At 45.9% G+C, this 23,368-nt stretch overlaps 2 protein-coding genes and 1 long non-coding RNA gene across 17 annotated transcripts in view; 1 reads left to right on the forward strand and 2 right to left on the reverse strand.

Moving 5' to 3' along the window:
• Positions 1-46: 46 nt before the first annotated feature.
• LOC310669674 (uncharacterized protein) lies at positions 47-21,116 on the forward strand. Of its 10 annotated transcripts, none has more exons than XR_014507248.1 (5): positions 1,980-3,206; positions 3,391-3,502; positions 18,571-18,705; positions 18,801-19,000; positions 19,114-19,443. XR_014507248.1 is itself a non-coding variant. In XM_083424137.1 (4 exons), the coding sequence occupies exons 1-4, from the start codon at positions 378-380 to the stop codon at positions 19,575-19,577; spliced, it is 489 nt and encodes a 162-aa protein (XP_083280263.1). In that variant the 5' UTR covers positions 47-377; the 3' UTR covers positions 19,578-21,116. The 10 variants fall into 10 exon arrangements, 1 of the variants encoding a protein (XP_083280263.1); XR_014507249.1 differs by having other exon boundaries at positions 3,398-3,502; XM_083424137.1 differs by lacking the exons at positions 1,980-3,206; positions 18,801-19,000; positions 19,114-19,443 and adding exons at positions 47-565; positions 19,524-21,116.
• LOC310669749 lies at positions 8,656-10,593 on the reverse strand. Its single transcript, XR_014507352.1, has 2 exons — positions 10,043-10,593; positions 8,656-9,991 (listed from the first exon to the last, which is right to left on the reverse strand). It is a non-coding gene; the product is annotated as an uncharacterized lncRNA (long non-coding RNA).
• The window catches only part of PRDM12 (PR/SET domain 12), a 26,736-nt gene continuing 14,383 nt past the window's right edge, over positions 11,016-23,368 (reverse strand). For 3 of the 6 annotated variants that reach the window (XM_083423904.1, XM_083423903.1, XM_083423902.1), the window contains 6 exons: positions 21,123-21,313; positions 18,753-18,908; positions 15,933-16,044; positions 14,544-14,606; positions 12,743-13,179; positions 11,016-11,309 (listed from right to left, as the gene is read on the reverse strand). In XM_083423904.1, the coding sequence (XP_083280030.1) occupies positions 12,797-13,179; positions 14,544-14,606; positions 15,933-16,044; positions 18,753-18,908; positions 21,123-21,313 (905 nt within the window). In that variant the 3' untranslated portion in view covers positions 11,016-11,309; positions 12,743-12,796. The remainder of the gene's footprint in view (positions 11,310-12,742; positions 13,180-14,543; positions 14,607-15,932; positions 16,045-18,752; positions 18,909-21,122; positions 21,314-23,368) is intronic. The other 3 variants (XM_083423906.1, XM_083423907.1, XM_083423905.1) reach the window with 3 other exon arrangements.

A 23,368-nucleotide genomic window follows, 5' to 3' on the forward strand; every position in this document is an offset into this window, starting at 1 on the left:
ATCTCTCTCTCTCTCTCTCTCTCTCTCTCTCTCTCTCTCTCCCCCCCCCCCATTTGAATTTACAGTACGTAACTGGACATTTAATCCCATGTTTGACCAGTTTCCACGCTGCTGCACACACGTGTGAATGGGTTGTATGTATCCAACCAGGTTTTGCTCTGAATATGTCCACGGGGGTAATGCGTTCAAACGGACCAAACTTAGGTCCATTCCGCCATCATGGACTTATATTCAGCTAAGTCCCGTTGAAGTGAATAGGCATAGCTAGCTGAGGTTCATTTATTTCAGTGGGCCTCCCTTGAGTGTAGAGAAGTTTAAAATTAGCAATATACAGTAAATAGATTTGAAAAACAGTTAAAATACAGTACTGTATTTGTATGCTAGGTTTGGGATCCGGAAGTCTCATCTACTTTCATGGACCAGGAGACTGTGTCCCCTTTGGCGGTAGAGGCATTCAAAGCGCTTTGCCCAGAGAAGCGTGGCTGAGCAGCCATGATGGATTCTGGCGACATCGGGCGAAAGCGCTTTCACGTTTAGTCATACGAGAGGAAAAGGGTCCGAGCAGGTTTTGTGTGCCTTTGAAATATGCTTCTCTGGCGCCCTCTTCTGTCCACGTGTGTTATCTTTAAAAAGCAACAGCCCCTAAATATCCCATTCAAATATCGCTGTCTCTTCTCCTAATCTACTTCAGGGGATTGTTGTGAGGATAAAATACAGTGGTACCTCTGGATACAAACGCGATCCGTTCCAGAGCCCCATTCGCATCCTGAAGTAAATGTAAGACGTGACTGCGTGTGCGCAGGTCGCATTTCACCGCTTCCGTGCATGCGCGGGACATCATTTTGAGTGTCTGCGCATGCACAAGCGGCGACACCCGGAAGTAACGCACTCCGTTACTTCCAGGTCTCCGCGGAGCACAACCCGAAAATATTCATCCCGAAGCTACTTTAACCCAAGGTATTACTGTAGGGAAGAGGAGAACCTTGTGTTCCACTTTGAGCTTCTTGGTGAAAGTGTGGATGCCATGATGATGATGATGATGATGATGATGATATTGTGCTCAGGTCCTGCTTCTGGGTTTTATCATAATGGGCATCTGAGTGGCCACTGTGAGCCAGGGGCTCTGACTTGGACCCCAGATATGGGTGCCTAGCAAGGCCGTATCATGACATCATGACATCACATGTGCTGTGACATCATAACATCACATTATGTCCCCCTCCCGGAAGCGGAAGAGTGTGAGGCCTAGAACACCGCTTTCAAGGCCCCAATACTTCTAAGGCCCTGCAAGGTCTCAGACAGGAACTCCGAGACCTCATGAGAAACTGGAGGTCCCATCTGAGGCCTTGCAGGGTCTTGAAAGTGGCATCCTAGGACCAATGGGGCCTCCAATGTCACTTCCGGTTCCTTACAAGGAATGGAAGTGGTGTCAGAGGCCCTGTGAGGCCTAGGGTGCCGCTTCCAAGCCCCCCCCCCCCCGGATTTTTTGTGGGTTCCTAGGCACCCAGGGCCCCTTGGAGTTAGTGCCAGTGCTGTGAGCAAAGGCATACCTAGGGTCCCTTGCGCCCTTCACAAGGAGCTGTATTTGTAAAGGTAAAGGGACACCTGACAGTTAATTCCAGTCGTGAATGACTCTGGGGTTGCGGTGCTCATCTCGCTGTATAGGCCGAGGGAGCCAGAGTTTGTCTGCAGACAGTTTTTCCGGGTCATGTGGCCAGCATGACTAAGCCGCTTCTGGCGAACCAGAGCAGCGCACAGAAATGCCGTTTACCTTCCCGCCGGAGCGGTACCTATTAGTCTACTGGCACTTTTTGGCGTGCTTTCAAATTGCTACGTTGACAGGAGCTGGGACTGAGCAACCGGAGCTCATCCCGTCATGGCGATTCGAACCACCAACTTTTTGATCGGCAAGCCCAAGGCTCTGTGGTTTAACCCACAGCGCCACCCGCGTCACGTGTGCCCCCCTTCAAAAAAAAAAAAAAAAAAGACTTTACTGCTGTTACAAGAATCCTAAGGTCCCAAATATAAAATAAACTTTCATAAATGTACAAGGTAAACACATACATAAGTATATAAGCCACTTGTCTGAAATAGTACAGGAAAGCAATCCTGAAGTCGTTTTGACTCCCCCAAACCATTTTGACTCTCCCAAATTGACCTCTGCAAGGGGCAAGGAAATGGGAAAGCCTCTCCATTGTCTTTTGCTTACCTGTATTAATGGTGTATTTGTGTATGAATATGGTGAGCCTGTGACCTGGATTCAGGAATTAAAGTATTTACCATCGCAAAAGAATGGGCGGGCTTCCCAGGTAAAGCAATCAGTGACCATTGCCTGGTATCCTGGCAGACAGGATTTCTGCTGCCTCCTTCTGTGAAGTACGTATGATGTTTTTGGGGGTAGTATTGAGCTACAGTGTGGGCAATTTCAAAAGTCTTTATAAGGGCTTGCGCACCATTGTTCAGGGTTCCTTCTCCCTCCTGCGTATGGTGAGTGAGGACCCTGTTGCAACAGTTTAATAAAGATCAGGCTTACTAGCTGCTTTGCTTCTCAATATTCTCTGGTTGGCTTCTGTTATTTTCTCCTACAGATAGGGAGCCCACTTAAGGACTCTATATGGGCTCTTGGATACCACATAAGGGGAAAGGAGCAGGGTTTTTTTTTTTATAACACCACACTAGGCGGGAACCTAGTTGGGTCCCCCAGGAAGTAGGCAGATTGAGGGCTGCACACTCACACACAAAATTTGGGAGAAGTTAAAAGCAGTTGGTAGTGGGCATGAATAAGATGGCAGAGGCGGCACCAGTTGTCCCATCTCCCAACCTCAGCCCCAATCTCATTTTCTTCTGAGGCGATTATCATCCAGACAATCTGCCTCCTGTGCCTCTTGCATACCCTCCAACATTTCCCCACTGAAAACAGGGATGTCCTAACTAAGCACAAACAGGACATTGTGGGATCAAATCAGAAACCAGGATGGCTTCTGAAAATCCAGGACTGTCCCTGGAAAGTAGGGGCATTTGGAGGGTCTTGCTTCCCCATTCTGAAGGAGGAGCCAGGTGGTCCAGCTTTAGTGGGGAGGCTGTTGTCAAGGCAACCATGACTCACCCAGCCCAGCCTATGTGACATCACTCATTGCTGGTTTCAAAGGCACCAACTGCAACTGATCAGCAGTTGGCAGTGAGGAGCAGGAGTGAAAGAGTTGGCAGTGAGTTTGAAGCCCTGGCCCCAAGGCAATGACCAGGTCCATTGCTGTGGCCCTCCTCTGCCCCATCCAGACTTCCCTGAGGTGGGGTGGGCAGAGGGAGGGCCTGGTCCAAGGTCAACTTGTGAGCATGGTGGCGGAGGGATGTCTTGAACCAGTTTCTCAACTTCTCCCCATTCTCTCCTAGCTTCAAGAGGCTGCGAGAGCTGCTGCAAGAGGAACAAGGTCCACCCCCTGGTCTCCAAGAAAGATCCTTGTGGGTCGCTAGGAGGTGGAAACAGGCAAGTCTGGGGGTCCAGGTGAGCAATTGATCTTTTTTTAAAAAATATCTTTATTGCATTTTTAAAAATTATAGAGAAAGCATGGATTAAACATTACATCCAGATATTCAAGAAGAAAAAACACAAAAAGGGGGGGGGGAGAGAATAAAAAAACAGAAAAAAATTAATCAAGTACACAAAATTGTTCAAAGGATACAAACAGTAATTTAACTATTCTATACGCCAGGTTCTCAGAAACAAATACATTTGTTATCCTTCTTTCTTTCTTTACAGTCATTTTCTTTCTGTTCCAGAAAACTAGTTTTAATCCCTGCTATATTAGTTGACTTCCCTCTATTTCTTTGCCGCTTCAATACTTAAGTGAGAAATATTTTGTATTCATTTATTAAAATCAGTTTTTTCCATTATATCTGTGAGATTAATCTAAGCACAACCAAGTATTCTTTTTGAAACCATACTTTGTCAGGTAGTTTTTGAAGCAATCCCATTCCTTTTTTACCTTGTGGACTGAGTGATCTCTTATAAGTTCTGTCATTTTGGCTAGTTTGAGGTACTCACACAACTTTAATTGCCACTCGTCTTTTGTTGGTATTAACTCACTTTTACAGTATTTTGCTATTAGCATCCTAGCTGCTGTTGTCGCATAAAGAAACACTCTTTTATTTTCATTTGGAATGATTATCGTTAGAATGCCTAATAGGAAAGCTTCCGGTTTCTTAAAAAAGTGTGTTTTAGCATTCTTTTTAGTTCCTCATAGATTATGTCCCAAATTTTTTTGATCTGGGGACATGTCCACCACATGTGAAATAAGGTTCCTTCATTTTGTTTACATCTCCAACACATATTGCTGTTATTTTTCTTTATTTTTGCTAATTTGGATGGGGTCAGGTACCACCTGTAAATCATTTTCATAAAGTTTTTTTTTAATCAGATAGCACGCTGTGAATTTCAAGTCTTTTTTCCATAATTTCCCCCATTTTTCCATCTCAACTGGATAGCCAAAATCGTGTGCCGACTTCAGCATCACTTCCTTCACCTCCTCGTCCTGAAGGTTTCTGTTATGTATTAAGATTAGTTGCAGTTCTCACTCAGGGCCACCAGTATGTAAATGAAGGATTGAAAACTGTCGTTCCTGATTGGTTATCTAGTTGTGAGTTGTTACTGTTACAAGTTACTTAGTATTATATAAAGCAACCAGCTAGGCTGCAGTCAGTCTGATTCCAGCAGCAGTTCTAACTGCTGTAATAAAGAGCTGTGAATTCAACAGAGATGTGTCCTTCATTCATCTTTTCCACTATTCAACACTGGCGACGAGGATGGGATGGGATAGGATGAAACAAGACACAGCCAGAGCTGAACTGCTGAGGTGAACACTCAAGAGCTGAGATATCGCTGAGGCTAGTGTCCATCCTTCACCATTCAACCGGCACTGGGAAAACATGGCGTCGCTACTGCCTCTACCCCCGTTTTGGCCAGAAACCGAGTCCTGGCAGACTTATATCGTTCGGTTCAAATGCTACCTTGAAGCAAATGCTTTCACCGATTTGACGGACAATTGGAAGAGAGCTCTTTTCCTCACCGTCTGCGGCTCAGAAGTTTTTGAGACGACTAGGGCTCTTGTGGCTCTGCTTGTGGTGCAGGCCGCACCTTGGGACACATTGACTGAGAAACTCAAGGGACACTATGCACCCAAGGTGTCCAGAATTGCTGCCCTTCACACGTTCCATCATTGAATCCAAACTGAGGGGGAGACAATCAACGAGTTCTTATTGGCCCTCAGGAAGGCTGCATACCACCGTGAATTGCAGGACTTGGGCAATGTCCTGCTGGATCAAATCGTGTGCGGTGTGAGGAATGAGAAACTACAGTGCCGTTTCCTCGCCAAGTCCAATCTCACTCTCAAACAGGCCATCGAGGAAGCTCAAGCTGCAGAGGCAGCGAAACAATCAACAGCGGAGATCCCGCAAGGCCAACAGCCCAACAATTTCAAAGAAGCCAACCATGGTCCACCATGGAGAGATCAGTGAATCCAAGGGCTGCTCAGACGAAAAGGATGATGTTTGCCGCATCAAGCAGGAACGTGGAAAGGTCAAACGGTAAACGATGGACCAGTCAAACTGTGCGGGTTGTAGTGGCAATCATCCTCGGTCCAATTGCGGTTTCAAGGATGCCATCTGTCACCATTGTTCATGTAAGGGTCATATTGCGAAGGTTTGTTGCTCATCTATGCCAGCAGATTGACTATTGAGGGAAAACCATGGAAGTCGACACGGGCTCTGCCATGTCCATCATCTCTTGGAGTACCATTGAAAGGTTGATTCCCAAATTATCTATGAAACAACTGGACTCCACCTACCTACATTTGAGGGATTATCAGGGAAATAACATTCCGGTTGTAGGTGTGGGCAAGTTCAAAGTGACCTTCAAGGACTTTTTGGGACCGCTGAAGTTAGTCGTGGTCGATGGAAATTGGCCCAGCCTGCTAGGACTGGACTGGTTTGCATCCCTGGGGTTGGAAGTTAAAGGCATCCACAGTGTTTCACAGTCAGAAATAGACGCCATCGTCACAGAGTTTTCAGAAGTGTTTGATGGAACTTTGGGACAGTATGTGGGGTTGCCCATATCCTTTAACCTCGATCCACTAATCACACCCATCAGAGTCAAGCCTTGACGCTTACCATTTGCATTCAAGCCTAAGGAGGCCTGAACAACTAGACAAGCTGATCTCACAGGGGGTCCTGGAACCCGTAGACAAAGCTAAGTGGGAGACTCCCATCGTGACGCCCATCAAGCCTGATGGGTCAGTGCGCATCTGAGCTGACTATAAGTGCACAATAAACAAGGCGCTCCAACAGCATGAGTACCCCCACCCTGTCGTCCAACACTTACTACACTCACTGGGAGAGGGCAAGGTTTTTGCGAAATTCAACCTTGCTCAGGCATACCAGCAGCTGCTGGTAAATGATGCCACTGCCGAGGCACAGACAATCGCCATGCACCGTGGGGCCTTCCGTTGTCGGTTGCAGTTTGGAGTCAGCGTGGCACTGGGAATTTTCCAGAGCTTAATGGAGTGGCTCCTACAGGGTCTGCCTGGTGTTGTACCCTACTTCAATGATGTACTCGTCTCAGTGGGAACAACACAACAGCTTTTTGATCAGCTGCGGGATGTCCTGACCAGGTTCCAAGAAGCAGGTCTCAAAGTAAAGAGAGGGAAATGCCAGATCGCTGTACCATTAGTCAAGTTCCTGGGATACCTGGTTGACAGCTCCGGCATTCACCCTACGGAAGCAAAGATCAAAGCTATACAACAGGCTCCTGAACCACAAAACAAGAAGGACTTGCAGGCCTTTTTAGGTCTATTGAGCTTCTATAACATGTTCCTGCCACACAAAGCGACCATCGCTGAGCCCCTCCATCGACTGCTGGACAAAAAGGCATGGTGGTCATGGGGCCTCTGGGAAGTTGCCACCTTTGTGGCTGTAAAGACACTATTACTGTCAGACTCTGTCCTCGCCCAGTACAACGAGGAGCGTCCCCTCGTCCTAGTCTGCAATGCTTCACCTTTCGGTGTCGGGGCCATTCTCAGCCATGTTTTCCCTGATGGTAGAGAGGCTCCCATCGCATACTTTTTGAGAACCTTGTCGTCAGCAGAAAGGAACTATAGTCAGCTTGACAAGGAGGCGCTGGCGCTTGTGGCAGGAGTTAAGCATTTTCACGAATACCTCTATGGCAGAGCTTTCGACCTCGTCACAGACCACAAACCTCTTCTGGGTATCCTGGCTGGTGACCGCCCGACCCCCCCCCCTGGATTTTATCACCACGAATGCTACACTGGACTCTTTTCCTTGCGGCTTATAACTATCGGCTCCTATACCGACCAGGCAGGTTGTCAGGGCACGCCAATGCACTTAGCCTCTAGCCTTTGCCGACACTGGTTGAAGATCCGGCACCTTCGTTAGCAGTACTCCTGATTGAGGAGCATTGACCAACTGCATCCCCAGGCTGGGGATTGGGATGGGGGTAAAGTGCCTCCGGCAGCCCGGGCAGTACCGCTGAAGTTCAAAGAAGTGAGGCTGGGGAGGAAACTCCAGCGTACAGCCCATCTGCACCAGAAACCTTACCGCAGTCCAGAGCCTCCGCTGCAGAAGCCAACATAGAAGCCTCCGAACCGAGCCATACACCTGCGTCCCCAGGGGGGAGCATGCCATTGGGCCCTAGCAGCTTGGCTGCCCCTCCAGTGATACCTCGGCGTTCTACCCGGACCCATATACGTGCAGCCTACCTGAAAGATTACACAGTATGAAGTACCTGTAATTCTAATCAAATCCGTGGCTAGCGTATATGGTATATGGTTGTAACAATTAAGGATTGGGGGAGCCTAACACCTCATCTAGGTGGGGAGGGGTGTTATGTATTAAGATTAGTTGCAGTTCTCACTCAGGGCCACCAGAAGGATTGAAAACTGTGGCTCCTGTGAATCCAACAGAGCTGTGTCCTTCATCCATCTTTTCCACTATTCAACAGTTTCAATCCAATAATAAGCTGTATGTTTTTGATAATATATTTTTATTATTTAATAATAGTTCTTTTCACCCTTTTCAGTGACGGCTCCAGCCTGGTGGAATGCTCTGTCCCACGAGACTAGGGCCCTGCAGGACTTGATTTCCTTCTGCAGGGCCTGTAAGACAGAGCTGTTCCACCTGGCCTTCAATTTGAATTAGCCTGATCCTCTATTCCCTTTTCCCTTTTCTCTTCTATGAAGAAACCCTTTCTGGGACCCCACATTTAAATTCTTCCCTGGTCTCTTTGCTGGCCGTAGTAGGACCAACTTAGTCAGTTAGCCCTGGTGATCATTTGATGTCTATTGACTGGGTCCCCCCCCCCCCATGACCTCTGGGTTTTTGAATTTTATTGACATTGATGCTGCATTTTATGTTGTATTCTATGCTGTTTTATGCTGCTTTTAAGTCATATTTTAATCAATGTTTTATATTTCCTGTTAGCCACCCTGAGCCTGGTTTTTAAACCGAGAAGGGCGGGGTATAAATAAAAATTTATTATTATTATTATTATTATTATCCAATATCTTTGTGTCAAATCCATTAATTTTTTTGTCTGATTTAAAATTTTTGTTTACCTGGTAATATTGTAGTCAGTTCACACATGCCTGCTTTAGTTCTTCGTATTTTTTAATTTTAAATTGGTTGTTTTCTTCTTCTAATATTTCCTTGTATGTTAGCCAATTGATAGCCATGTTTTTCTTTTTCACTGCTGTTGCCTCTACCGGTGACAACCACCAAGGGGTTTTGGGTTCCAGTAATTTTTTATTTCTTTCCCATACAGTAAATAGAGATTTCCTTCTTATGTGATTGAGGATTCGTCTATGAATTTTAACTTTATTATATCCCAGATAACTGTGCCAGCCGAACCTATTGTCCCAGACTTTGATGTCTAATATATTTGCATTTTTAAAAAAACCATCCATTCTTTAAGCCTTCAGGTGAGCAATTGTTCTGTTGCTGAGAGGAAGACGATTGCGAGGTCTGTAAGACTCTGACGATAATGGAGTCTGGAAGAGACTGACCTCTGCTTCGAAGAAACTTGGAGGAAGGCGGAGGTGGTTAGTTTGTATTTTACTTTCTTTATGACGTTTCCCCCTTTGTTTCACCTGCAGAGTTGCCAGCCCAGGGCCCACCGTTGGAGCTCCACTCTTTGAGGAGGTTCACAGTCGAAGCCCTTGGGAAGATGATCTTCATGTGGCCGGGCGAACTTGGGAAGGGTACCTCAACCTCCACCATATTTGGCATTTAAAGCCGAGCTCTGGGAGGCAGTGGGGGGCAGTCCTTGGACTTGCCAACATGCCCCCCAAAGGGCACCCTGGGGGCTGGAGAGACCGCCTCTGGCGCCCACAGGTTCACCTCTCGCCCCCACCAAAATCAGGCTTGAAAGAAGCATCTTTTGGTAGCCAACAGAATAGGGGCAGTTTGGGTTTCTTTCCCTTTCCCTTCCACCCAGACGGAGTCCTCATCAAAGACCTTGAGAAAGGGGAGGGGAGATCTTGCCAAGTTAAGTCCGGCCAAAAAGAGTGACAACCATGGGCATAGCCAGGATTTTGGTTAGGGGGGGCCTTTCATTTTGGGGGCAGAACCTGTTTGCTATGTATTTTTATTGGTTTTTATTGATGGGGGGCAGCCTCCCCTCCCTGTCCCTCTGGCTATGCCTATGGTGACAAGAGACTTTCCAGGCAAGTTCAGATACAAGAATAAGATGGGAGAAAGCTCTTCTCTTTCGGCTCACACCAGAGACCTCTCCCTGCAAATGGCACATGGTTGCTATTTGACATCACAATGAATTTATTTTGTACACTTAGGGGTCCCTCCCCACCATGCCAGGATCCTGTGACCCACAGGCATATCTGGCAGGATGGCACCAAACAAAGGGTCCTGGACCAAAGTATTTTCTGAGATCTTTTTGATAACTGGGCCAACAATTCACCCTTCCCCTTGTCTGGCTCTTTTGAATTTGTATGTTTGGATCAAGACCTTAATAACAAGGAACTGATTTTGTATCTGTTGACACTGGCTGGGACCACAACTGCCAAATTTTGGAAGACCTCAGCAGAGCAGATTCCTCGCTCCTTCCCAAAGATGAGACTGTCAAGGCCCTTCTTCTGTGGAGATCAGGATTGGCAACTGGTGTCCCTGGGACCAGACTGCCCTCCTGAGACAAATCAGCTTGTCTAAGCCACAAACATGTCTTGAGGAAATGGATTTCTTGGATTCTCCCTCCTCCCTCCAAAGCCCAACTGCCTTTAACTGTCACGCACACACTGTCCCAACTGTCACCTACCTATCACACTCCCCTCAGCCAATCAGCACGCAGCACACCCCAAGGTTCCATCCTCCTCTCACAGCCCACCCACTGCTCTCACTCTACCTTATATCCCATAAATGCTTCTCTACACAACATTTTACTGCATGTCCCTTAATATACAAACCACACACAAAAACACACACACACACACCTGAACAATTTGTGTCTGGCACCTTCTCTTTCCTTGGAAGTTTTTAAACCATGGCCATTCTAAGAGAAAGAGGGAGGTGTTAATGGTAAGTTCTGGCATCTCTTTTTCTATAAGAATAGCACTATTTAAGCTATAGTGGTTTTAATCTGGGACTTCGAATCACACCAACTCTAAAAAAATTAATGTAAACTCTGAAGTATCTACATATCTTCCATCGCCAGTAATTTGTGGTGGGTTGTTTTTATTATTATTATTATTATTTATAATACAAGAGAGAATGAGAGAGGTACAAAGATGTATATACAACTGTGTACATAATACAATCAAATTATATATAATATCAAATAGCGTTTTACACAGATTTATATTTACAATGTTAAAGTGACCAGCATTTCATGGAAGTCGAACACCATTTGTGAGACAACTCTATATATCATCTCCTTACAATAGGAATAGATATCATCATCAATAGGTACTATTACAAAAAATGTATATTTTACAAAAACAGAACAGAAACAAATGCCTCCAATATTGGATGCAGAGTTTACAAACAATCTTGATTGCCATGGAGAGAGAAAGAGGACTGAGATGGAGAGAGGTTCGGTCAGAGTAGACAATACTGATGGACAAATAGTTTGATTTGTTCTAAAGTTATGTTCCTACTTCACAGTCCATCTGTGATGGGAGCAGTCAGCCTGGGATTATAGTGGTACTGAAACTCTTGTCAATAGCTGATCCATAAGAATTTCACTAGAGGTCAAAGAGAGCATGAAGCTTTTCAGTGGAGATAACAATTCACATCTACGGCAGAAAGCAACAGGGGTCAACCTGAATTCAGAGCTGGAGAAGGTGTGAAGAGCCCAAGAGCCCAGAACCCTGTCCAGTTTGGCTGGATCATCCACCAATCATTAAGTCCCCCACCCCAACCAACTACCTGTTAAGAACTCCAGAGCTCAATTCAGGAACCTGGGATTGAATCCTACCACAGGGGACGATAATGGAGTACAGGTGCCTGTGAGTGTGTGGGCAGGTTTTGTTGGATCCAGAAGAGAAGTGGGATCACCTGATAACTACCACCAAGCCTCTAGAATAGCCATGTGTGGTATGTGGTGGCTTCTGGGTACTTCTGGACTCCATCTCCCATCAGCCTCTGCAGCAAGGATGGCAGGGCTGGCCCAAGATGTGTTGACACCTGAAGCTGACTCCAAAATGGCACCCCCCCCTCTGACAAGGAAGAAGGGGGGGGGAGGGAAGATCTACTTCAGGAACAAGGGACGGAAAGAAATATTGACATTCGGATCTGCTTAAAATTCCTGACACCCGCAAAGTTGTGAGCTTTCTTTAGGAAGACCCCAAAATTGTTCAGCTTTTTTGAGGAAACCTAACCCAATAATAGTGATTTTAAGCTTTTTGAGCTGTTTCCGCTGCTTTTTCCGTTGTGTTGCCCTACATCCTGGTTTTCTCTGACATTTTAATTTGGCAAACCCCACGCCATTTTTACACCTGCAAACCAGGACATGCCAGGAATTTTCCTGACGTATGGCAAGTCTAGATCTGCTGCCCTGATGGATCCTGCTGCCATAGGAAGAGATCTCACCTTGCCTAGCTCTGGAGGATGACCAACAGTTAAGGATAATAGAGTCCAGCAACATGTTGTTCGCTATTCCTGCTTTAAACTTAAGAATGATGTGAAGAAGTGCTTATTCCTCTACCATTTACTTTTCTCTCCATTTTTGCCATGGCTTCATCTTACGCTCAGCCTCTTATCTCGTCCCCAGAAATATATCTAACTTGGATGCCTGAGTCAATGGGCAAAATAGGGAGGACCATACAGGCCTCACATCATGAACAAGAAACCAAGATGGTGGAAATCACCCAAGGAACTTGGATGGAAATATTGAAATACTAAAATAAAAAATTAAGAGAGTCCCCCACCTAGTTCTCACACTTAGGAATAATGAGACTTTGCCAAAGCAGAATCCCCTCATCATTCCCGACCAGACCATAAGGTCCATTAATCCCTCCCCAGTGCTCTGTTTCTGACAGTGGGCAGCCAAAGGCTGCTGGGAATCTTGAAAGCAGGGCCCAGAGGCCCCGCCCTGCCCCCCCTTCTCTTGTTCAGACGGTAGACGTGTGCCTGAAGATGGAAGTTCCATTTGCCAAGCCCCACTAGAAGCCGCTGCTGGATGGGTCCACCACAAAAATCCCCCTGCCCCTTTCCCCTGCGCGCTCACCAATGGCTTGGTGCCCACCAGTTCACGGCAGTGCCAGGGGGCTTCCTCCTGACCTCACAGCACCATGGTGGGGATGTGGTGAGCAAGGGAGGTGGGGTGCGGCACAGGCAGGGCCGGCGAATGCGACTGCAGGGAGCCGTTGGGGGGCCGGTGCCTGGCACTCTTCTGGTGGGCCCGCAGGCCAGCCAGCTGGGAATAGGCACTTTGGCAGACCTGGCACTTGTATGGGCGCTCGCCGGTGTGGAGCCGGACGTGGTTGCGGAGGGTGGAGGACTGGCTGAAGCGGCGGTTGCAGAAGCGGCAGACGAAGGGCTTGTCCAGGGTGTGGATGCGCATGTGGGAGCGCAGGTTGCTGCGGGAGTTGAATCCGCGGTGGCAGATGACACAGCGCATGCGGCCGGTGGAACTGGCACCTGCTTCAGCTGCGTGGAAGTCCTCTGCAGGGGCAATTTACAAGAGGGAGAAGTTTAGGTTATTTCCAGCAACAAACCCCACTCCCAAACAAAACATCATTTTATACACTTAGGCTTCATCTGTAACTATATATTTAAAATAGTTTCATACCGCTTTTTAAACACTTCCCCCAAAGAATCCTGGGAGCTGTAGTTTGTTCAGGGCGCTGTTATTTCACTCCCAGAGCTACAGTTCCCAGAGGAATTGTTTAAACCAGGCATAGGCAAACTCGGCCCTCCAGATGTTTTGAGACTACAATTCACATCACCCCTGACCACTGGTCCTGTTAGCTAGGGATGATGGGAGTTGTAGTCCCAAAACATCTGGAGGGCCGAGTTTGCCTATGCCTGGTTTAAACCACTGTGATAGCTGCAGCTCTGTGAGGGGAGTAGATATTATTTCATTCGGGTTGTGACTTTCTAGATAAAATCTGGTGAATAAGAATGCCTTTTCAGGGGATGAAAAGGTTTTACAGTGCAGTCCTACATGTTATGTACTCAGAAGGCTGGTGAGAGCGAACAATTAATTTTAATTATTATTATAAGTTACACACCACTTGACTGTAAAAAAAAAAAAAATCCCCAAAATTGTTTACAAAAAGAATAAAATAATGAAATAATCAGTAAAAAAATAGTTAAAATCAATTATTTAAAACTTTTAAAAAAACAATAAATAAGCTAAAAACCACTTCTTTGTGTCTGGGTAGGCTTCCCTAAACAAAAATGGTTTTAACAGGTGCTGAAAAGAATACAGTGAAAGCACCTGCTTGTTCTCACTAAGCAGGAAGTTCCAAAGTGTGGGTGCTGCCACACTAAAAGATTTCTTACAAATCTGGAATGAGTATTATGCGACTCCTGTAACAGGGCCTGTTCTGCAGATTGAAGCAGTTGAGTGGGCCTACTTGCAGGTAAGCTGGGTGCAAGCTGCTAAGGGCTTTATATACTAACACTAACACCTTGAACTTGGCCTGGTAGCAAATCAGCAACCAGTGATCTCTGAGTGCAAGTTTTATATGCTGATATGGCCTTACTCCTGTCAGCAATCATGCTGCAGCATTCTGCACCAATTGCAACTTCTGGGACAAGTGTGAGGGATGGCCCACTTAGAGCACATCGCATTAATCCACTCCTGAAATAATCAATGAGATATTGAGCCCCTGATTTTAATAAAAAATTATATAATCCTATAGGGCCTGATCCATCCCCACAAAGGAGCCCTCTTCCCTCACCCTGCCTGGCCTCAGTAGCTCATGTGCAGTGCAGGGGCTGCCATTTTGCACACTGGAGGTCACTGTCACCCTCCGGTTCACCCCCTCCAGCCATCCCTCGTCTCCCAAGGAGCACCCTACCTTGGAAGTTACTCATGCCCGGAGCAGGTGAGCCCACAGATGGGGACGGATCAAGCCCATATTCTATATGTATGTCATTAATGAAATAAACAATGCAATTAATATTTATCATGGAGGGTCGTGCAGCAACATCAGTACCACTCTATAAACAACAGGAACGAAAACTTTAAAAAGACACAGCCCGAATGAAATAATATCTTTTAAAAATTCATTGCATGCCCTCAGATTCCCAAAATTAGAAACCACTTCTCTCCTTTCCCCTGTATAAATATTTCTCCTTGATAGCTTCAAAGACCTACTGTGGGCACAATTATGCCCTGGATTTTTATTGGAAGACTCTATCAGTGCAGACCTGTTTGAGATCTGGATCTCACAACTCTGGAACTTAATGCCGATGGATAAACTGGCAACCCATATGTGAGAGAGTCCAACAGGCAAGAAACCTGGTATAGTTTTATTACATATGCAACGTTAATGGGACATGGTTACAGGCCTCCAAGGACATATGGCAATTTGCAGAGTGAGATCTTTGTTTATACATTGAAAGTTGAATGTAATTAACTAGATATTTGGTGCTTCTGTGCAGGAGGCAGGAATTGCTGAATATTGATTGTCGCTTTTTGTATAAATAAGTGAAAATAAGAAAATATTTTGAGGGGGGATTGCATTCCAGCAAGCCCCAGCAAAGTAAGATAAAAGCATTGAAAATGGCAGCGGCCCAGTTGATGCATTCGTTTGAAACACAGCAGCAAGATTAAACATTAAGAGCTTTGTCAATTTTATTTAAAGGCTTCCCCTGAAAAGATACAAAGTGGCGGGCCTCCATCAGGAGATTACCCCCCCATACACACAAGTTGTGATGCTGCAACTGACGAACAACAAGAATTAAAGTGCATATCTGCATTGCAGGATAAAAATGGTTACACCTTTCTTTCCCCCCAGGGATACCTAAAACATTTACAACAGATGGTATTAAAAATATGTGGCACTCAGCATCAGCTGGAAAAAGAATAACTCATAAATAGCATGTCAAAATGCTCAAAGGACCCTGAAAAAATCTGTGTGGTTTGGTGGGGTACCATCTTATGTGCATTAGACATGTGAGACTCCCTTTCCTCTGTACAGCGTGGAATTTGACTTTCCTGGTGGTCTTTACCAACCTATTATTAAGTCTCTTCTCAGATATACTGTACTGCTTTTTGTATTTGTTTTGTATTGATTTCTTCAGATTACTTTTTTTAAAGAGAGAGAGAGAGAGAGAGAGGAGGGACTGATTCCCACTTCCTCCCCACTCCACCCCGCAAATCCCGCAAACTGGCAGAGGGAAATCTTAAGAAAGGCAAGTTTTATACAATGCCAACCCTGAGCAGAATTCAACCATCTCCTCACCGTGCTTACTCTTCTTCTGTTCTTCCTCAAGTCCCAGCACTCCAGGGATCCCCAGGAAGGTATTGTGGGAGTTCCCATACCAAACGAGCAATTCTTGATCCGGAGGAATCATCTATAGAGAGAGAAGAGGGGGAACGGCTTTAAAAGAGGCTTAGAAAAATTTATGGAGGAAGAGGAGGCTTTCCATGGCTACTAGCCACGATGGCTAGACTGTGCCTCCATGGCTGGTGGCAGCAATGCTTCTGTGTGCCAGTAGCTGGAAACCACAGGAGGGGGGAGAGCTTTTGTTCTCAGGTCCTCTTTGCCGGTGCGTCTGGTCAGCTGTTGCGAGGATTGTGCTGATACCCTTCTAACCATTATTCTATATTATGATATGTCCAAAGTGTCAGTCCCTGTGCTTAAGGGCTGCAATGTTTAACCAATTAGATTAGGAGTGGGGAACACTTTTCAGCCCAAGGGCTGCATTCTATTTTGGGTGACCTTCCAAGGGCCACATGACAGTGGTAGGTGGGTCCAGAGGGAAAAGTGAATGGAGCAATGCTTGTAAAAATGCCCCTTTGTTTTGTTGGCTAGTTTCTCTGTCCTCCATCCAGGAAACCAGAAGAGGCATTATCAGACCTCAAATCCCCTCAAGCAAGGCCATTGAGGGATATGGCCCTTATAAGAAGAGCTCAAGGGCGTGAAAGTGAGACCTGGGGGGGCATTTCCCCACCCTTGAATTAGATTAATCAGTTGGAGAAAAAAGGATAATCTAAGACATGCCATAATCGTTCCTGCAGGAGATATTTATTTCTTATTTATATATTTAATCTTTTGGCTGCACCTAGTAGAAGAGGATAGCCTTTTTGAAATAGAAAAGGAGCTAGCCTCTTCTGCAAGGCAAACAGCAGCAGTTTAAAATATATATATATAAACTGTAGATGGAAAGCATCATTTTAAAATAGGCATCCTCTCCACTCTGAAATATCCATAACATACAAGAGGTTATCTGAAATCAGGTGACCAGAGAGGGGGCCTCCTTAGCACTGCCTCCCCTTTCTGGGAACAGCCTCCTCACCGAGGCTTGCCCAGTGCTAACTGTAATATCAATTCTGGTGCCAAATAAAAGAGAAAAGAAAGCAACATTTTCCAGGCTTGGATGAAAAGGTTACACTAGCCTTTTGCAGAGAAAGGTGGTGCAATTTCTCTGCAAAAACACCCTCACATTCCACTACATCACACAGAGAGCAGTTATTTTCTTTTACGAAAGCTAAGTAGCAAAATGGCAAAAGGCATTAGAGATATCTTCTGCAGGAGAAAAGAACCTCCCCCTTCCCCAAAAATAAACCTACAAGTGTTGCTAAAATCTTAACTATCATTTTCACATTAGGAGACAAAACCCCAGACATGAAAGATGGTGCGTAATAACTGTTCTTAGTGCTTGGGTGTGAGTAGGCTGTGTTTGCATCTGTTTGTGTGTGTTGCATTTCAGAATATGCTGCAGGGGTAGATGCTCACTGTGTGTGGTCTTCAGGTTCCAGCATTTCCCCACATTTGAAAAGCTTCACTTGTCCACTAAAGTGAAACAGATAGATCACCTAAAGCCAGCAGTAGAGTGATCCCCAGCCCTCCAGATGTTGTTGGACTCTATCTCTCCTCAGCCTTGACTGTTCGGCTTCAGTGGTTGGTGGACAACGTAGCTTGGCTACATCAGAAAGGCAAAAAGCTCCCCACCCCCTAAACTAAAGTCCTCAGTTGCAATCTCTGATGGACACATGCACAGATGAGAAAGAAGTGGGCAGTTGTGGCTGCCACCCATTGGAACTGGTATGGTGTAAGGCAGGAAGCGCAACGATAGGTGGCGCCAGAGCCAATGAGGGGCAGAGCTGATGGATTCCAGTTTTCTCCCCATCTTCCTCCTCCCAGCGGAGTTCTACAAAGGCAATTCTGACACTCAGGAGGAAGAAGCTGGTAGCCAGTTCCGTTCCATGGACTAAATTTAAGAAAGAAGGTAGACAGGTAAGGGCTGGCTGAGGGCAGACTGAAGTTGATGGGGTACCTCCCTGTTTGCCCTAACGGTCCATTCTCCTATAGAAATTATGCAGAGATGTTCTCAGCTGCACCTTATATAAGAGGCAAAGCTAAAAAGTGGATAGCCTCTTAACATGGGTGTAGCCAAGGGGGGGCAGGGGGTAGCTCCCCCCACCAATCAAGTAAATAAATAAAAATACTTAGCCAACTGGCCAATCAAAGGCAGCAGAAAAACTTGTACAGGGAAAAGCATATTGTGTCAAACACCTAAAAGTCCACAACAAAATAGAATTTCCAATAAGAATTCCAAAGAGCCACCCCCTCTGGCTTCCGAGATTTCAAAGAAGAGCCTGCTGAATCAGGCCAGTGGCCCAACCAGTCCAGTATCCTGTTCTCACAGTAGCCAAGCAGATGCTTTTGTGAAACCTGCAAATAGGATCCAAGCCCAAGATCACTCTCCTTTTTTGTTTTCCAGCAACTGGAATTCAGAAGCATTACGCCTCTGGTTGTGGAGACAGAGCATAGCCATCGTGGCTAGTAGCCATGAATAAGCTCTACACGCCACAAATGTGCCCAATCCCCTTCTAAAGTCATCCTAGTTTAATGACAAAGTGCCTTTGGATTTCAGCAGCAGAACAAGTATACCAGTAAATTGCTTTCCCTTGGCACTACATTGGATTCAGTCCTATGTTTCTACATTGAACTCCCCAGCACCAGAAGAAGAATAAAAAGTCTGAAGAAGCATCAGCAACTTAGGTTGAAGGCAAGTATTTTTGCTCTAACCAATTCCCTTGTCTGTAACACCCTTACCTCAATGGCCTTGTAAAAGATGCTGTTCCCAATTTGGACCACCTCCAGGTTCTGCTCCTGCTCATTTCTAGCACACTTGATGTATGTCATCCAGCTGCGATGGTCCTCTTGGCTGGCGTCAATGAAATAACGGACAGTTCCATCTTCATTGAAGACCTGGAAAGAAGGGCAAGAGGGTTTCAGTCCATGAATCACACCCACCTACTGCATCTGAATAGATGCATCCAGGTTATCCCACCCCAGAAAAGGTATCATCAGTGTGTTGGAAAAGTTGTAGAAAATTATCAGGAGCATCAAGGCTTAAAAAAAAATGGGCTTTTAAATCTTTCTGCACCCTACATAAAACTTATTTTTCTCACAGTGGCCAGCCAGATGTTCCAACGGAAAGCCTACAGAACAGGACCCGAGTGCAACAGCAACCCTCTCTTCCTGTGGCTTCCAGCTACTGGGTATTCAGAAGCATTACTGCCTCTGGCCATGAATGCAGAGCATTTAGCCACTGTGGCTGGTAGCCATGGATAGCCTTGTTCCATAGTTGAACCAAGAGCTGCATGAAGAAGTCCTTTCTTTGATCTGTCCTGAATCCTCCAACATTCAGCTTCACTGGATGCCCGTGTGTTCTAGCATCACAAGAGAGGAAGGAAAGCTTTTCTCTATCCACTTTGTCCTTGCCAGGCATAAATTTATACACGTCTATTATGGCAACCTAGTCTGCTTGTGTGACAGAGCCATCCATTCCACCGCCTCCTTCTGACTCATTCTTTCCCACAGGCATTCCCTGCGTTCCTAATAGCTGCATTAGTTCATAATCATAGAGTCTTCTGAGAAGGCCCATAAATGGATGCTGAAGGCAACAATGCCTCTGGAAGTTTGCCCACCCCCGCAAGTTATATTCTCAGGTACAATGTCTCTAAATACCTCAAGGGCTGCCTCTCCCCATATGAACCGCTCTAGACCCTGCAAGCTTCACCTGAAGCCATTCTTTGTTGCCTCATCTACAAGAGGCCTTGGGGGTGGAAACACAAGAATGTGTATTTTCTGCGGTGGCTCTCCGTTTGTGGAAGGCTCTCCCCAGGGAAGCTCCCCTGGCACATTTTGTGTCAGGCAAAAACATTCCTCTTTTCCCAGGCCTTTGCCTAATTAAATGTTCTATGGCCTTTTAAACCGGGGGTGGGGTGGGTGGTATTGTTTTTGTCTGTTACTATCTCACGTATTTTTGTATTGTAAACTGCCCTATGATACTCGGATGAAAGGTGGTATAAAAAACTAATTAATAAAATAATAAATGGGTAGGTTTTATTTAGTTAGCCCAGCTCATAACCATTGATAGACTTCTAATCCTCTTTTCGAGCAATCTAAGATGGCAGTTCTCAAACATACACACTGCAGACCATTCAGAAATCACTCAGAGTGGGGATCATAGAACTGGAGAGTTGGAAGGGAGACTGAGGTTCATCTAGTCCAGGGGTCAGCAAACTTTTTCAGCAGGGGGCTGGTCCACTGTCCCTCAGACCTTGTGGGTGGCCAGACTATATTTTGGGGGGGAAATGAATGAATTCCTATGCCCCACAAATAACCCAGATGCATTTTAAATAAAAGGACACATTCTACTCGTGTAAAAACATGCTGATTCCCGGACCATCCATGGACCAGACTTAGAAGGTGATTGGGCCGGATCCAGCCCCTGGGCCTTAGTTTGCCTACCCATGATCTAGTCCAACCCCCTGCAATGCAGGATGTCTCTCAGCAGACTTCTGAATAAACTTTTATTTGTTCTGGAAATCAAAGCACATATCACTCACACTTGAAGCATTGTGATCTTGCCATTCTAATATGACAGGTGTGCCTGTTTTTATACGCTGGACTAGCATCAATTTGTGGAAATTGTGGGCTGTAGACTAGTCCATTGTTAAAAGTGTTTGCTGCTCCAAATGGCCTCAATCTCTGTCATCAGGAATGGGAGGATAAAAGGAAATACAAGGCCAAGTATACATATTATGGGCTGTTCCGCAACCCTAAGTAAAGGGACGTAGCTGGAGCATCCACTTTGCATGCAGAATGTCCATGGTTCAATCCCTGGCATCCCTTCTTTGCCCTTCCTAATGGGGGAATGCCTGTTGAAAAAAGAGGCATTCTTCCATCTCTTGCATCCCATCTCTTTGTTCAGGTATAGAAGACCTGTGGCCTTTCAGATGTTGTTGGACTTCAACTCCCATCATTCCTGGACCATTGACCATGCTGGCTGCAGAGGTTCATAGGAGTTGGAGTCCTACAATATCTGCAGACCTATGGCTTCCCCACCCTGTTCCAAGAAGGGCCACCCTCCTCTCTCATGTGGACACACACACACACACATCCTTGCTTCTTTACCTCCCACATCAGATTGTTGTTTTTGCAAAGGTCCACGTGCTCTGGGGAGATGATTCGGCCAGTGAAAGGTCCCATCTCTGTGCCCGCTTTGATCCAGGTCTTAGAAAAGATGCCCAGTCCTTCTCCAGGGATGGAACTCTGGGCAATAATGACCTCTGAAGGCAGCACCAAGCTAGATAACTTCTGGACCTCTGTGCATCAGAGAGAAAGAGAAAAGGGAGAGAAAGAAGTTAAGCTACACCAGTGGTCCCCAAACTATTTTGGGGGGCCCCAAATTGCTCCCCACCCTACACTATAAAAAGCATTATTCACAATAGCAGTTTGCACAACCCACTAAGGAAGCTAACAACACAATAAAATTCAAAACAGCAATAATTTAGTTGCAAATTTATTCAAAATCCAGTTGAAGCAATTCAGTGGAATAGAGTGTAAGGAAGTCCACAAATTTCTGATTTCCCCCATGATGACTACTGTATACTTCAATTGTTGTTTTTTGGAAATATCAAATAATTTAATGATTTTCTCCTTTTTTATTGGTGCCCCTGCTTCACTAGAGCTCTAAACAAGCACAAATCCCTGTGTTGCAAAATGTAACAATCTACAAAAATGGAAACGCAACACGCAACGTGCTTAGGCTGCCCTTTGGGTAACCCAGCATTCGGAGCAAGCAGAAACAGAGCAATGGGAACTGCCTCATCTTTGGATCAAAGCAGCCCAGTATCCCATTTCCGCCAGTGGCCAGCAGATGTCTCTGAGCCCTTATGAGCAGGTTGCAAAGGCAAAGTCTGTCATCTCTGAACATCTCGGCTATACTGCCTCTGTAAATTGAGGGTATGGTTAGCTAGCAAAGCTGAGAGATTTGTCATGAATTTTCAACAATCCTCAGTTCTTGCTCCTGGTTAAAAATTCCACTAACATCAGTGGGTCCCCCCCATACCTTTTCTCAAACTCAGCTGTCCCCAATTTGCAATATGGGAATAACAACAGAACTACCATAACAGAGTTGTCATCCAGAGTCCCAAAAACAACACCTGTTTTTGTACATTGGGCATTTGAAAGGCGGCGGGGGGGGGGGCCTCAAAATCATGATTTGAGGTTCTGCTACTGCCACTGTTCTCATCAGCCACCTAAGGCAGACACCCCACTTTGCCTAATGATAGGACCAGCCATTCAGTGTCTTATTATTATCATGCAATGGGTTGCTTGTATCTTCCAAAGTATAAGAGCCCGGCTGCTGGATCAGGCCAAGATCCAGAGGCGAAACTAGGCTTTATTTCACCTGGGTCAAAGACCCAGTTTGGCACGCGCATGCACACACACACACAAGCATTTGTGTACACATACACACACAGGCTGAGAGCCTCAATGGTGCCCCTCTGAATGCTTCACACACACACACCCCGTAGCTACAGCTCTGCAAAGGCCCATCTAGTCCAGCATCCTGTTCTCACTGGGGCTGAGCAGATGCCCATTGTGGGTAGCCCACAAGCAGGACCTGAGTTCAAGAGCACTGTCCCGTCCTGTGGTTTCCAGCAACCAGCATTCAGAAGCATTGCTGCCTCCGATAGTGGTGGAAGAGCATAGCTATCAGGTTTAACAGCAATTGCCTTCCCATTCACAATTCTCACTGTCCAGAGGATGCAAGGGAAAAAAGCACAGAACACTTGGGATGGGTCAGGAAAAGAGCCCGGGAAAAATGGATCCCATATCTCACTATCTCCATAGTGGGAGGAAGGCAACAGGCTCATGTACTAGTAATATGAGCAGCTGACAGTGAAACCGAGAGCTCTCTCCCAGTTCATTGCCACTTTGCTTCCATTGTCATCTCTTCGAAGAGATGCTTTTTTAAAGGTGAGGCGGGTTAAAAAGAGGCGCTCACCTCTCTGGTGCAGGCAGAAATCTAGCAAATTGCATAATTGTGCTGGTGGTACCCAAGCTGGAAACGCAACCCGATCTAGGGACTGATTTAGATGAGAGTGTTTGGTGCTAAAGCAGGCTGGTGCTGTGTGCACACATTACTGGCTTAAAATGCACTGAGACCATTCTTTTTCACAATTTGGATTGAATCTGGGATTTTTTTAGAGGGCGATGCATCAAAATGCAGCATTTCCTAAGAAAGGACAGGATAGATATGGATGGGGGTTAATGTCATGTATGTACCCAGTGCTTTTTTGGGAAAGGGATGCAGGAGTACGCATACCCCTAAACATTTTGTGAATCTAAGTTTGGCCTCATTGAGGGGCAGA

This window comes from Podarcis tiliguerta, assembly GCF_965153285.1.
Source record: "Podarcis tiliguerta genome assembly, chromosome: Z".
NCBI classification, from domain to species: domain Eukaryota; kingdom Metazoa; phylum Chordata; class Lepidosauria; order Squamata; family Lacertidae; genus Podarcis; species Podarcis tiliguerta.

Bases quoted from the DNA above. Each gene is read 5' to 3' on its own strand.
- LOC310669674 (XM_083424137.1), top strand. From the start codon at position 378: ATGCTAGGTTTGGGATCCGGAAGTCTCATCTACTTTCATGGACCAGGA. The intron at 3,503-18,570 runs GTGAGCAATTGA...TTTGGATTTCAG, and splicing joins AGGCAAGTCTGGGGGTCCAG to CAGCAGAACAAGTATACCAG. The intron at 18,706-19,523 runs GCAAGTATTTTT...TCTTTCCCACAG, and splicing joins ATCAGCAACTTAGGTTGAAG to GCATTCCCTGCGTTCCTAAT.